At 53.1% G+C, this 13,562-nt stretch overlaps 1 protein-coding gene across 1 annotated transcript in view; it reads right to left on the reverse strand.

The window, feature by feature from the left end:
• The window catches only part of LRP5 (LDL receptor related protein 5), a 109,805-nt gene that overhangs the window by 31,317 nt on the left and 64,926 nt on the right, over positions 1–13,562 (reverse strand). The window contains exons 8-11 of the mRNA XM_079928957.1: positions 8,902–9,118; positions 6,855–7,144; positions 4,006–4,232; positions 2,559–2,743 (exon numbers count right to left, since the gene is read on the reverse strand). Of these exons, the coding sequence (XP_079785083.1) occupies positions 2,559–2,743; positions 4,006–4,232; positions 6,855–7,144; positions 8,902–9,118 (919 nt within the window). The remainder of the gene's footprint in view (positions 1–2,558; positions 2,744–4,005; positions 4,233–6,854; positions 7,145–8,901; positions 9,119–13,562) is intronic.

The following is a 13,562-nucleotide window of genomic DNA, read 5'->3' on the forward strand; positions in this document are numbered from 1 at the left end:
CATGCATGTAGAATGGTCAAAATGCCGGCACAAATTAAGTGCTTGATAAAAACTACGTGCAGAAGAACATTCCCCCTCTCCCCCCAAAAGAGGTCATCCTAATCTCCAGGATTTCTGAATATAGTACCTCACACGGCAAACGGGGCTTTGCAGGTGTGACTAAATTAAGGATTTTGAAATGGGGACATGATTCTGGATTATCCCAGTGCACCCAGCGCAAACACTAGCGTCCTTGTAAGAGGGAGCAGGACAGTGAGAGAGAGGCTGGTGGAGGCTATACAGCTGGCTTTGAAGATGGAGGAAGGGCCACGAGTCAAGGATGCAGCCAGCCCCCAGATGATGGAAAAGGCAATGGATTCTCCTCTAGAGCCTCCAGATGGAAGGTAGCCCTGCCCACACCTTGCTTTCATTTGGGAACGCTGGTGCCATTCTCTCGCCAGCAGCAGAGGGCTTGTGAAACGAACCAGGGTCTGATCACATGACCCGCCGAGCAGTTACACGCAGAGCACACACCTGTGTGCACCTGCTGGGACTACTGCGGCAACACGCAGGCTCAGGGCCGCATGAGGGAGGGAGAGCAGGTGCAGGGCCCGGTGACACTCGACAAGTTCTGTCCCTCCACCTGGGCATGGGTTTCTAAGTCTTCACTTGTCAAAGTGTGTGTGTTGTATGAATACCTCACGTATGCTCTATTTCACAGTAAAAACGGTACCAGTGAAAACCTATTGGTGACCTGGGGACATGCTCCTCCTGTACAGGAGTGGGAGAAAGCCAAATGAAAATCATATGTGGCACGATTTGAAATAATGTTTTCAAAATGATTTTTAGAAAGGAAAAAAGTGAAAAAAGTCTTCAGAGATGAACAGTTAAAAATATTTGCTTAAAAAAATCAATCAAAAAAATTTTGAGACTGGAAAGAAATATGCCAACAGATGAATATACATTATTACTGACTGGCGAAATAATGGATAATTAAAATTTTGCTTCCTGTTTTTCTGCGTTTTTAGAAATTTTCTAAGCTGATTATTTTATCATTAGAAAGAAGATAGTTCTGAAATAAAGGTGCTCCCTGACTGCCTGTCACGCACACGCTGCCCGCCCCCACTCCACCCCGGGCCCTGGACTGGGACTCGCAGTGGACTTTTCCAACAACAACGATCATTAACTAAACACTCAGAGGGCAGTGACTGTGCTCCAGACTTGATGAGAAGTGCCTTCAGTTAATTCTCACAGTAGCAGCTGTAGGAGGAAGGGACCATCGGCATTAGAGGACCGAGGCACAGAAAGGTTAAGTCACCTGGCTCAAGTCACACAGCAAGTGGCAAGGCCAAGAATGCAACCAGGATGGCGGGGCCCCAGGTTCACGCTCCATGCCCACTCGCGCCACGCCAGGCAACATTCCCACCTTTCCCTTGCCCGGGGCCTCCCCTGTTATTAACCAAGTGCTCCCTGCACGTCTACACCATTCAGTGGGAATACGGCTGAAAACGGCCTGACTGGACGCACACGACCACCCTCAACCTGCAGAGTCGAGGGGGTTTCCAGGGTTTTTGCTGCTTTTCCTCCCAGTGTGTCTTTACTCTGGGGTAATCAGGGAGCTTGATTATTTCGGGCAACCACAGCTGTGCTGTGACTGGTTTCCCACCTGGCACCAGCCTCTTGTAATTCCCTGTGGGGCTGGGGGTGGCAGTCTCAAAGACACATTCAAGCCTTGCTCTTGGCCTCATACACCAGGACAGTCAGCATGCAGGGGGGGGTGCAGCCCGCCGCAAGCAGAAACCAGGCCACTGAGCTTCTAGTCCTGGCTCTGCTCACACAGTACCTGGGGACAAGCCGTTCGGCCCACCTATGCCTCAGTTTCCTCATCTGTAAAATGGGCACAACCACACCCACCACAGGTGGCGGCAGCAGCAGTGATTAGGAAGGAAGCCAAATTCTCTCGGTCGCACAGGGCAGCCCCGTCATGTGGTATCACCCAGGAGAGCTAATATAACCACCCCCTGCAAGAAGTCCAGAGTCATGTGATTTCTAGGCTCAAGTCCTGCCCTCACTGCTGGGTGGCTTGGAGCGAGGGTTTTTTTGTTTTTAACCTAATCCCAGGTGTTGAGTGGTCCCAGAACAATGCCTAGCGCCCAGCAGGTATTCAGGGTCAGATGGAGCTGCAGCACGTGGCCGTGGGGTCTGAGTGGCACTCTGTGACCTTACACAAGTCCCACGACCTCCGTGGGCCTCAGTTTCGCCATCACCGAAAACCTACGCTATGTGGTGTAGGGTCAGATTAGAATCCTGGCACAGGGTTGGCCGGGACCCGGCTCTCAGCTGGTGTGTAGGGAACAGCTGTCACTGGGGTCTCTACTGACACATCTGCAGCAACAGCACCAGGGGCGGAAAGGGACAACCCTCAGGAGGGGGCGAGGCTGGGTCAGCACCCGGGGCGTGGCCGCACCTCCTGTGGGGCTTGGGCCTGGTGGGCCCAAGGGCACAGCCCTATGGGGGCTGAGCATGGCCAACGCCCAGGGCAGGGACGCCCCCTGGCGGCAGGACGCACCGGCCCTCACCCAGCATGTTGGATGACTCAATCATGTTGGTGTCCAGGTCCGTCCAGTAGAGACGCTGGTCGGCGTAGTCGATGGTGAGGTCGTTGGCCCGGCCCACCTTGTCCACCAGCGTCACGCAGTTGGTCCCGTCCATGAAGGCCCGCACGATCCTGGGCTTGCCGCCCCACTCGGTCCAGTAGATATAGCTGGAAGACATGGGAGCAGGGCGGGGCAGGCTCAGGCACGGCCACCCTCACGGCAGGGCAGGGGGCACACCTGCTGCCATCTCCGCGGCTGTGCCGATGGCATCCCTGCAGGAAGCAGGGAAGAGGTGAGACCCTCGGAGGCCCCTCCACCCCACCATCCCTCTGGGAGCAGTCACGGAGCTACATGCTGCCTCCTGGGGTCCCACAGCAGCCCCCCTGCAAGCTAAGCCCTGATATTCCCATTCGGGTGCACGGACAGGGTGACCGTGCAACACGACATCCAGGCTGGGACACCTGTGTCAGGGACAAACGCTAACTAAGCTGGACAGGATGCCAGGGTGACCGGGACGGGCAGGAAGCACGTGGGCAAATCGCGGCGTACAGTCTCCTCTCCTTAAAGAAGGTAGAAAACAAGACGCTGAGGCCAACAGGCATCGTAGGGTCAGGACTCGAACTCAGCTCTGCCGTCTCCACCAACGGGTCCTCCCTCCTCTCTCTTCAGCAGTGGCTCCGGGGAAGGAATCCCCGTTCCAGAATTGTGTACGTTTTACTGGTTCTTTCGCTAAAACCTGGACCTTTCTTTTTGTTCTGCCGAAATCTTCCCTTCCCTGAAAGAGCACGTGGCAGGCAGGGTTCGGAGCGCTCCCTACACACCACTGATGCTTTATGGGTTGAGCACTGAGTGCAGAGGAAGACTCCACCCTGGCCTCTCTGGCCCCAGGGCAGGGCCCCCAGGCTGCCTGACACATAAAAGCATGTGCCTTGCAAGCTTGCAAGGTGGGTTTTAAACCGCCGCTAAGTGGCCAGCAAGAAGCAGGAGGGGAGAAGCCCAGGACAGGAGCCTAGAAAGGACTGCATGGGACTTCCTGGCCCAGCCCTGCTCTAACCAGTTATGTGACCTTCAGTAAATCACTGAGCTTCTCTGAGCCTCAGTTTCTGCATCTGTCAAATCACCCACCCCTTGCAGGGCCCCTGGACGCCCAGATGAGATGACCCCTCTGGGAGTGCCCCATGCGGTGCCTGATACAGAGGCTTCCCTTCCTGCCTGCTGCTCTGGGCCCCAGTGTCCCCTCTATGAAATGAACCAGATGACCTCCAAGGGTCCCGCCGGCCCCGGCCACCTCAAAGCTAGCAGCGGTCGTTACTGCTCCAACCGCAGAGCGCCAGGTGGGCAGCCGTCTGCCGCGGCCTCAGGTCATCAATGCACTGGCTGGTGTAGAGAGGTGACGGGGACACGCCTGCTGGACAAAAATGGTCCTTACCCTTTGGTGGGGTCCAGGGCCAGCGACCTCGGGTTGTCCAGATCCCTCCACACAAGGACCTGCCGGAACTGCCCGTCCAGCCGGGCCACTTCGATCCTATTGGTCCCGGTGTCCGCCCAGTAGAGGTTCTTGCCCATCCAGTCGACGGCCATGCCTTCCGGGTAGTCGAGGCCAAACTCGATCACGTGCTCCACGGAGCTCCCGTTCATGAAGGCCCGGCTGATGGTCTGGGAGCAGGTGAGGAGGAAAGGGACACGGTTAGAAACCAGAGTTTCTGCAGATGTCTCCTGGAGCAACTACTGATCACACCCGGGACCAAATCACCAACATTCGAGGTTTTATTCTTTTTATTTTATATTTTATTTTAAGTTTTTCCCAACATTTGAGTTTTTGAAGGAACATTTGAAAAGCAGCAAAATACAACCTTTTTAGAAGAAACAATTTGGTAATACATATAAAATATATACTTCATTTAAAAATATGTAAAAATATTTTATATAATAGTATATAATTATAAAAATATATCATTATATATAAGCTATATTATATATATATATAGGTATCATGACCCTTCAAAATAGTTGTAACCTTAAAAAAAAAAAAATCACTGTATCCTTTCACCCAGTAATCTTCCTCCTGAAACTTTATCCATAGGAATGAAAACACAGAAGAGGCTTTACCCACAGAGATGCCTGTCACTGTGGTATCATTTGGAGTCGGAAAAAACTGGAAGAACATTTAAAATAAGGGAACGGGGCTTCCCTGGTGGCACAGTGGTTGAGAGTCCGCCTACCGATGCAGGGGACACGGGTTCGTGCCCCGGTCCGGGAAGATCCCACGTGCTGCGGAGTGGCTGGGCCTGTGAGCCATGGCCGCTGAGCCTGCGCGTCCGGAGCCTGTGCTCCGCAGCGGGAGAGGCCACAGCAGTGAGAGGCCCGCGTACCGCAAAATAAGAAAAATAAATAAAATAAGGGAACGGTTAAGTATGATAAGGAATATACGTACACTGGAATATTTTACACGTTTAAAGAATTATGTTAAAGAGTTTGTAACAGGCTGATAAAATACCTGTTATAATGGGATGTGGAAAAAACCAGGATACAGAATTCTACGTAGCATATGATTGTGATTATGAGAAATACTAACATAGGGGAAAACTCAAAGGAAATGCAGTAAAATGACATCAATGGCTGACTTGGGATGGTGGGGATGTAGGTGTTTTTATTTTCTTCTTTATACTTTTCTGTATAATATACTTTTCTCTCTTTCTACGATGAACCCTGTGACTCTTAAAATCAGAAAAATCTTTAAGAGCCATGTAATACCAACAGTAGAATAAAAGATAGGCGATTAAACTGTTTGAGTTGTCCGGTACTTTAGAACAGGGGTCAGCAGACCTTTTCTGTAAATATTTCAGGTGTCACAGGACATGTGGATCCGTCACAACCCAGTGGCACAAAAGCAGGTGCAGACGATCCATGAGCAAGTGGGCACCAGTGTGACCCAATAAAACTTTATTGACAAAACACAGAGGCCACGGACCAGTATGCCAAACCCTGCTTTAGAAGATGAAAGAGGCTTTCCTGTATTCATCCAGGATGCTTATGTTAGCACCCGGAACAAAGAAAGAGCTTGCTAAGTAAGTGGGCGCTCGTGAGGGAGTGGGTGGGGTGAATCGAAAAATACACGGACACACAATCACTCTAGAAATGGCCACCTGTGTGTCCACTGGACCTGCTCATTGTAATCATTCGTGCTTATTTATTAACACAGGTTCACTAATGTTCTAATGGTGTGAATCGAGTTACAATAAATATTATAGTTCTTTTATTTTTTTAAATTTTTAAAATTTATTTATTTTTTTGGCAGCACTGTGTAGCTTGCGGGATCTTAGTTCCCCGACCAAGGATCGAACCTGTGCCCCCTGCAGTGGAAGTGTGCAGTCCTAACCACTGGACCACCAGGGAATTCCCTATAGTTCTTTAAAAAAAAAACCCCAACTTCTTCTACAAGGGAATACTCCTCAGCCATAAAAAAGAATGAAATGTTGCCATCTGCAACAACATGGATGGACTGGGAGGGTATTATGCTAAGTGCAATAATTCAGACAGAGAAAAACAAATACTGTACGATATCACTTATATGTGCAACCCTAAAAAATACAACAAACTAGTGAATACAACAAAAAAGAAGCAGATTCACAGATACAGTGGTTACCAGTGGGGAGAGGGAAAGGGGAGGGGCAACGTCACGGTAGGAGAGTAAGAGGTACAAACTATTAGGTATAAGATAAGCTACAAGGATATATTGTACAACACGGGGAATGTAGCCAGTATTTTATAATAACTATAAATGGAGTATAGCCTTTAAAAATTGTGACTCACTCTATTGTGCACCTGTAACTTATACTGTACAGCAAGTAAACTTCAATTTTAACAAACCATTAAAAAAAGAAGGGACTTCCCTGGTGGTGCAGTGGATGGGACTCCATGTTCCCAACACTGGGGGCCCGGGTTCAATCCCTGGTTGGGGAACTAGATCCCACATGCATGCCGCAACTAGGAGTTCGTATGCCACAACTAAGGAGCCCGCATGCCGCAACTAGGAGTTCATATGCCACAACTAAGGAGCCCACGTGCCGCAACTAAGGAGCCCATGTGCCACAACTGGGGAGCCCGTGAGCTGCAGCTGAGGCGCCGCCTGCCGCAACTAAGACCCCACACAACCAAATAAATAATTTTTTTTTTTTAAAAAAAGGAAGAAAACCTTTTTTCAGCCTCTGAGGCGATACCATCACCAGGTAGGTATTCACGGGAAGGGTGCACAGGGAGGACGCCCAGCTGCCGTACCTTTAGGCTGACGTCAGTCCAGTAGATGTGATGGTTGGACACGTCAAAATCCAGGGCAGAGGCCTCCTTGACGCCCGTGAGCGGGATGGCCACGTCGTTGTTATTGGTGTCCAGGGAGATCCTGTGGATGGCGGCCCGGCTGGTGAACACGAGGAAGGCCTCGGGGACGATGCAGGTCTTCATGTCACTCAGAAGCTCCAGGCCGATGGGGCAGCCGCACTTGGCGGCGCGGGGCGTGAAGAAGCACAGGTGGCTGCAGCCCCCATTCCTGTCTGCACACGGGTTGGTCCCTGGACGGAAAGACACAGGCTCTAGACGCCAGAGGCCCAGCAAAGAGGGGGTGGGCAGTGGCTCCACGGTTGTACGAGGCTTCATTTCTGCCAGACGTCACACAGGGACAGCAGGTGGGTGGATGGAAACCCAGGGCCTCCCCAGGCACGGGGAAGGCACGTAACAACGGCTGGCTCTGGGCCCAGGGCATCTCCGCACTTGGACTCCTCCATCCTCATGGCGACCTGGGGACAATCGCACCCCCTGCCGCCCCCACCCCGCTGGGCCTGGACTCCCGGCCTGCTGACCGGGCCGCAGCCCGAGACGCCACCCAGACAGTTCCTCCTCCCGTTTCCGGCACTCTCGGTGCCCTCGAACTCAGATGCACCCAGGACGGCCAAAGGCGCCTCTTTCTTATTGTAGCAGACTGTACTTAGCATTCGTGTATTTTTGGCCAGGCCGTTAGTCTCACTCATCTGCTGCAGTGCTGTTAAAATTGGCTTTAATTTAGTGTTAAGTATTTCAGCTAGAAAAAGAATCCTCTCCCCCATCTTTCCCAGTAAATCCCTACATGAGAGAGGGGGAAAGAGGGAGGGAGGGGTCCAATTTCTCAACTTTAAATCACACCCAATGGATATATCATGTTTCTTATCTCTAGGGTTTTCTTTTTTATTTTTCAGACACTCACTAACCGGGGGACCTCACGTTCCACAGTGGATGAGGAACGTGTTTTCAAAGGCGCTGGTAAACTAAGTGTGTTGATTCCATCGCCTTGTCTCAGGAGTGCAGGTTGTGACTAAAGGCCTCTCCCAGAGACCAAGATGCACTAGATCCCCCCAGGGTCTCCGCCCACGGCCTCACCTCCAGACCTTTGCTCAGCTGTCCCTTCTGCCGGGCAAACCCTGACCCCCACCTGCTCCCTAACTTCCAAGCTCAAGTGCCCTCCCTCATATTCTAACACCTCAACTGTAGTCACCAGCCTGGCAGCAGAGCTAACTAAGGGGTGTCTCACCCACTAGACTTAAGGGCAAGCACTGGGGCCTCTCTGGTCCTTCCTCCCTCCCTCCCTCCAGCAAAGGGTTGCTGAGTGTCTCTGATGTGTAGGTGCAGTGCTGGGTGCAGGGCCCTAGCTGGGGACAGGGTCCCTGCCGCCACAGAGCCCACAGTCCCGTCCCCCCATCTGTCCTCCCACCACAGCTGGACACCACTGTCCCCAGCGTAGCCTGTCGACCTGCACTGGGAATCATATTTATAAAGAGGCAAATCCTTGTGTTAAGGGGGCTTTCTGCAGATCCTGGTGTGTGCTTGAGGGTCCAGCCTGTCACACTGGACAACAATCACAGCTCAGCCCAGCCACGAGGTCAAGGCAGACCCGGGCATGAGTCCTGAGCTCGGCCACCCATTAGCTACACGGCTTTGCCACCCTCTCCCCAGCGCAAATAGGGCCACGTCGTAATTCACGTAGAGGGCTGCCCTGGGCACTAAGGCGCTTAGCCACAGCCTCGCACACAGCAGGCGCTCCGCAAGTGTTAGCCATCGTGAGAACAATTATTGCCAGCAGTGCCCAGTCACCATGCCTGGTCGATACCCCACCCCCATGCCACTGGTCCTGGACCAATATTCTCACCATCTCCTGTGCTGTCCAGCCCCAGAGTGGTGCCCCAGCCGGTCACTTACACCCCCAGCTTTGGCCTCCAACTGGGCTGCCTGTGCACCAAAAGGGCAGCCATGAGCCTGTGGCATGGCTGACCCACGGCTGGAGGCTGACCCGACTCACCGACGGCCTTGGCCACATTCACAGCCTTGAGCCCCATCAGGTCGGGCAGCTGGTCGATGATGACGTCCCGGCTCGCCTTGACCTTGTGCACACGCTCGATGCTGCGCCGCTGCCAGTCGGTCCAGTAGATGAAGTCCCCCAGCAGCGTGAACCCGAAAATGTGTGGGAGCTTGTCCTCCAGGAGCGTCCGCCTCTTTGTCCCGTCGATGTTGATCACCTGCAGGATGGCAGACGTAGGGCTGAACCAGCCACGGGCCTGAACTGCCTGGAACAGGATGGGCCCCAGCAGCGTCTGCGCCTGCCGAGGCCACCTAACAAAGCCACGGCTCACTGGGGCAGCTGGATGAGTGATGTTTTCAGTGATGGGGCCATTCAGGGGCTCTTCCCCACTGCCTCCCCTACCTGGGGATGGATGCTGGGCTGAGAGGGGCAGGCAAGACAAACAGGTGTCCTCTCTCTCACCATTGCTGATCGACTAGCAGTAGCTGCCTGGAATACCAAGGTGTGGGTCTCCGACCCGGGATGGGCTCATTGATTAGTAATGTCTGCCAAGATGTAGGACGGGGAGGCACCAGTTCACACCCTTGATGCGGAGCTCAGTTCCAAAAGGCTGGACAGCCAACGTACTGCAAGCCCTGGGCAAAGCCTCCCGCTTGTCTGTGGACTAATTTCTTGCTCGGTCAGCACCAGGTGAACTCTGAGGACGCTTCTGGGTCTAAGTCTGAGCCTACAGCTCTAAGATGCTTCCCAACACCAGACACACTAGTGGCTGTTTACTCTGAGATGTAAAAGTTAAATCTTTTTCATGAAGAGTCAGCACTGATTAAAAGCATCAACCACAAAAGCCACAGAGGAGAAAACTACTATCAAACATAAAAACGCCTTAACCACCTGAAACACACAATCAGGATAAGATGTGGCTGTGATGACAGAGGACCCTGTAGGAGCTGATGTGAAAAACAAGATAAAAATGTAACATCCAAACTCTCCTGGCTCTCAAGCCAGGATGAAAGAGACATGGTGAATTAAAGGCAAGTCTCAACAGGTCTCCTGCAGCCGGATTATATTTCCAGCTCATCAGAAAGGCTACAAACCTTCAGGTTTGCAGGTGGCAGACACATAAGACAGATCGGGTGTGTGCTGAGCAGAAAAGACTTTGGTCCTCTGTTGTTGGACAGCACAGGACAAAACTGCTGGCCCAACCAGGAGTGGCAGGCAGCTCTGGGTCCTACAGCCAGGGGTCCCACCCCAGCTCTGCCCCACAGCCAAGTCCCTCTGCATCCCACATGGACCTCAACCTCTCCACCTGTAACTGAGGGTCGCAGCTAAAGTCACCCTGGAGGGACTTCCCTGGTGGTCCAGCGGTTAAGACTCCACGTTCCCAACGCAGGGGGCCTGGGTTTGATCCCTGGTCAGGGAACTAGGTCCCACATGCCTCAACTAAGAGCCCGCAAGCCACAACTAAAGATCCCGCATGCCACCGTGAAGATTCCGCGTGTTGCAACTAAGACCCAGTGCAGTCAAATAAATAAATGAATATTAAAACATAAATAAAGTCACCCTGGGAACTTAACCAAAGAACAGTGGCTGGGCCCCAACCTGGGGCAATTACACCAAACTGGAAGGCCAGGTACGAGTCCTGAAAGCAGCTCCCCACAGGTGGCTCCAATGAGCAGCCCAGATGAGAACACTGGATGGGACCACGTCCTGTACCACGAGCTGGAGTGTAGACCTTGGGCTGTAGGATCTCCGTGCGGAGCTCTGGGCACCAGGCCTGGCCCACTGGTTAGCCATACAGGGCAGGTGATAGATTAATCCTCCGAACTGGTCCAGGGTGCTGGTTCCGGCTTCGGCCCCACAAGAGGAAGGCAACATAAAGGCGATGAACACACGCTTTGCACAGAACTCAGACGTGGGGAGGGGTCTCGCCTGGGATTCCCGCCGAGGAGGTGCACAGCAAGAGAAAGAGTGTCTCTAACAACACACAGTCCGTGAGAGGCAGGGCTCAAACCCCTGCTCCTTCCTTGACACAGAATAACCAGGGCTGGGCGCTGGGGGCGGGGGCGGGCAGAATGGTAGAGGTAGGACATGATCGCTATAAGGAGAGCGTCCACATCTGGAAAATAAAGACGCCACCTTTTATATACCAAAATGCCAACAGCATCTCTTGAAGAGATTTTTCTCATCCTTCTCTATATCCATATTTTCTTTATTTCCTTTAACAACTCAATTCCAGACATAAATAAGTGCATGTTCTATTGACTGAGGGGAGGAAGTACATGTTGCCCAGCTTAGGAAGGATGAAAGTGAGCCCGCAGAGGACAAGGGGCCAGATGGGGGGGGGGGGGAGACAGCCGCTGGCCAGCAGCAATCCCTCCCCCAACCTCTGTCCCCACACACACCCTCGCCCCACCCTCTGGTTGCCCAGAACAAAGTGAGGAGGGTGTGAGCTGCTCCCCCCCGGGCTGGGCTGGCGGCACCCACCGCAAGGACAGAACCTTGGCTCTGGGCTGGCAGGGCTTCCCTCTGCCTCGGAAGCCCCTCCCTCACCCCATCCCACTTTGAACGATTACAGACCCCATGAAACACCTCTCAGGCCCTCCAACTTGGGAGGACAACAAGACTCTAACACTTGAGAAAATAAATGGTCCCGAAGCGGCCTTTTTACGGCAGCTTTCAACACACCTTGACCAAATCCAACACATCTGTAGAAGTAACTCTGCTGGACCAGGCCTTTCCCAAATCCTGGCGCAGACAAGTAGGACCTGTGTACAGGGAGCACACGTGTCAACCCCCCCGTCCCCAGGCTCCCTCTGGGGCCAACTCGGGGGCCTCCCCCTTTCCTGGGCCCTGAGCGGAGCCCAGAAAGAACAGAATCGAATCTGGGCCGCCTGATAACATGGGAGCCGGGAGAGAGCCCAGGAGGCGGATTGCCGGGGACAGGGGCTGGCAAGCTGCTTCTGAAAAGGATCGTAAATACCTTCAGCTTTGAGGCCATAAGGTCCCTGTCGCGATAAAGCAGCCACCGAGGGTGCCTAAAACAAGCGCGAGTGTGTTCCAATAAAACTTTATTTGTGCAAACAACAAAAATTAAAAACAAAAAACCTGGAAGTTCATATAATTTTCACACGTCACGAGACACCATTCTTTTGATTGTTTTCAATCACTTAAAAATGTAGGGAATTCCCTGGCAATCCAGTGGTTAGGACTCTGCGCTTTCGCTGCCGAGGGCCTGGGTTCAATCCCTGGTCAGAGAACTCAGATCCCACATGCTGTGCAGTGCCGGGAAAAAAAAAAAAAAAAGTGTAAAAACCACCGTGCGTTTGAAAGTGGCACAAACATAGTCATTCTGGCCTCCGGTCCACGGGTTTCAACCCCTGCTCAAGAAGTTCCCCTGCCCTTGATTTTCAGGAGAGGAAACTAGATACCTCCAGGAAGTTATGTCAAAATGGTCAAGCCAGGTGCCGAAGGCGCCCGAGTGCCAGCCAGCCTTGCTGTCCGACCTTTTGGCCTCCGCCCTCCTGTGCTCGGCTGACTCCACACACCAAGCCCAGGTCTGGAGTGGGGTAGAGGCAGGGCAAGCAGAGCACACATCCATCCCCCGGCCAGCTCATCACACGACCCGCAGATCAACAGCGGCGTGATGCGCAGAAGGGTGGGCAGACCCCAGAGAAGCCCGTCCTCAGCCGTACTCCAAGAGGCAGAACCCACAGCTGCGGGGTCTGCACGGCCACCCACAAAACAGTAGACCCCAGAAAGTCACCTGAGGTGCAATTGCCTTACACTGAATCCTCTGTTTCTAATGACTTGGCCGTGCAAAGAGGTGAGAGCCCAAGACCAACCCTTTGAAAGCACACGTTTAAAGAAAAAAAGAGTTCTGCTCTCTGATGGAACAATTATACTCAGACACAAAGCCCCAAATTAAAACTGCTCTGGTTATTGTTTCACGTAACAAAAGAGATCTTACACACCCGCACAGCTTGTGGCCCCGCTGCCCGGAAGCCCTGCACCCTTCTCCCCCAGGGCTCATGGACCCGGACACACAGCCAATCCGTCACTCCTGCAATGAGTGTTTATTCTGTTCGTGCTGGAAGTCACCTCCATCGACTCAGGAAATGTCAGGAACAGGGGGACGGATGTATTTTTAACTTCTCAGGCTGTGATTCATCCTTGGCCCGCCTGCTCCACCGGGTATGTCACTCCCCACCGGGTACTCCCCATGAATGTCTACCCTGACAGTAGACGGCCACCAGCAGATGGTGGCTGCGAGGGACACAACCTCCCCGTGGTCCTGGCCGAGGAAGACATCGGGGGGGGCTGCAGAGAGCCCAAGTGACCCCCGGGGCCTCCAACGAGTACAAGGCAAGCCACACACAGGTGACACTTCCTGCCCCAGAGACGGGCCAAACAGCCTGGACTATGGGTCGACCTGCAAAACTTCTTCTTCCATCCTCGGGGCGGGGAAACAGCTGGGGAGGAAGCTTTAGAAAGACAGCTCCAGTCCCCAAAGGGCAAGGCCCGAGCCTGCTCTTACCCAGGAATGGCTAAAACCGCCATCCAGGGACCTGCCTGATGACTGTGTGAGCACAAGGGTGTTTAAACGCTTTGCCTATTTCGGGATTAATAACGGGCACCGTTCCTCCCGCTACTCTAGAAACAGA

Source organism: Stenella coeruleoalba (assembly GCF_951394435.1).
Source record: "Stenella coeruleoalba genome assembly, chromosome: 8".
Taxonomy (NCBI): Eukaryota; Metazoa; Chordata; class Mammalia; order Artiodactyla; family Delphinidae; genus Stenella; species Stenella coeruleoalba.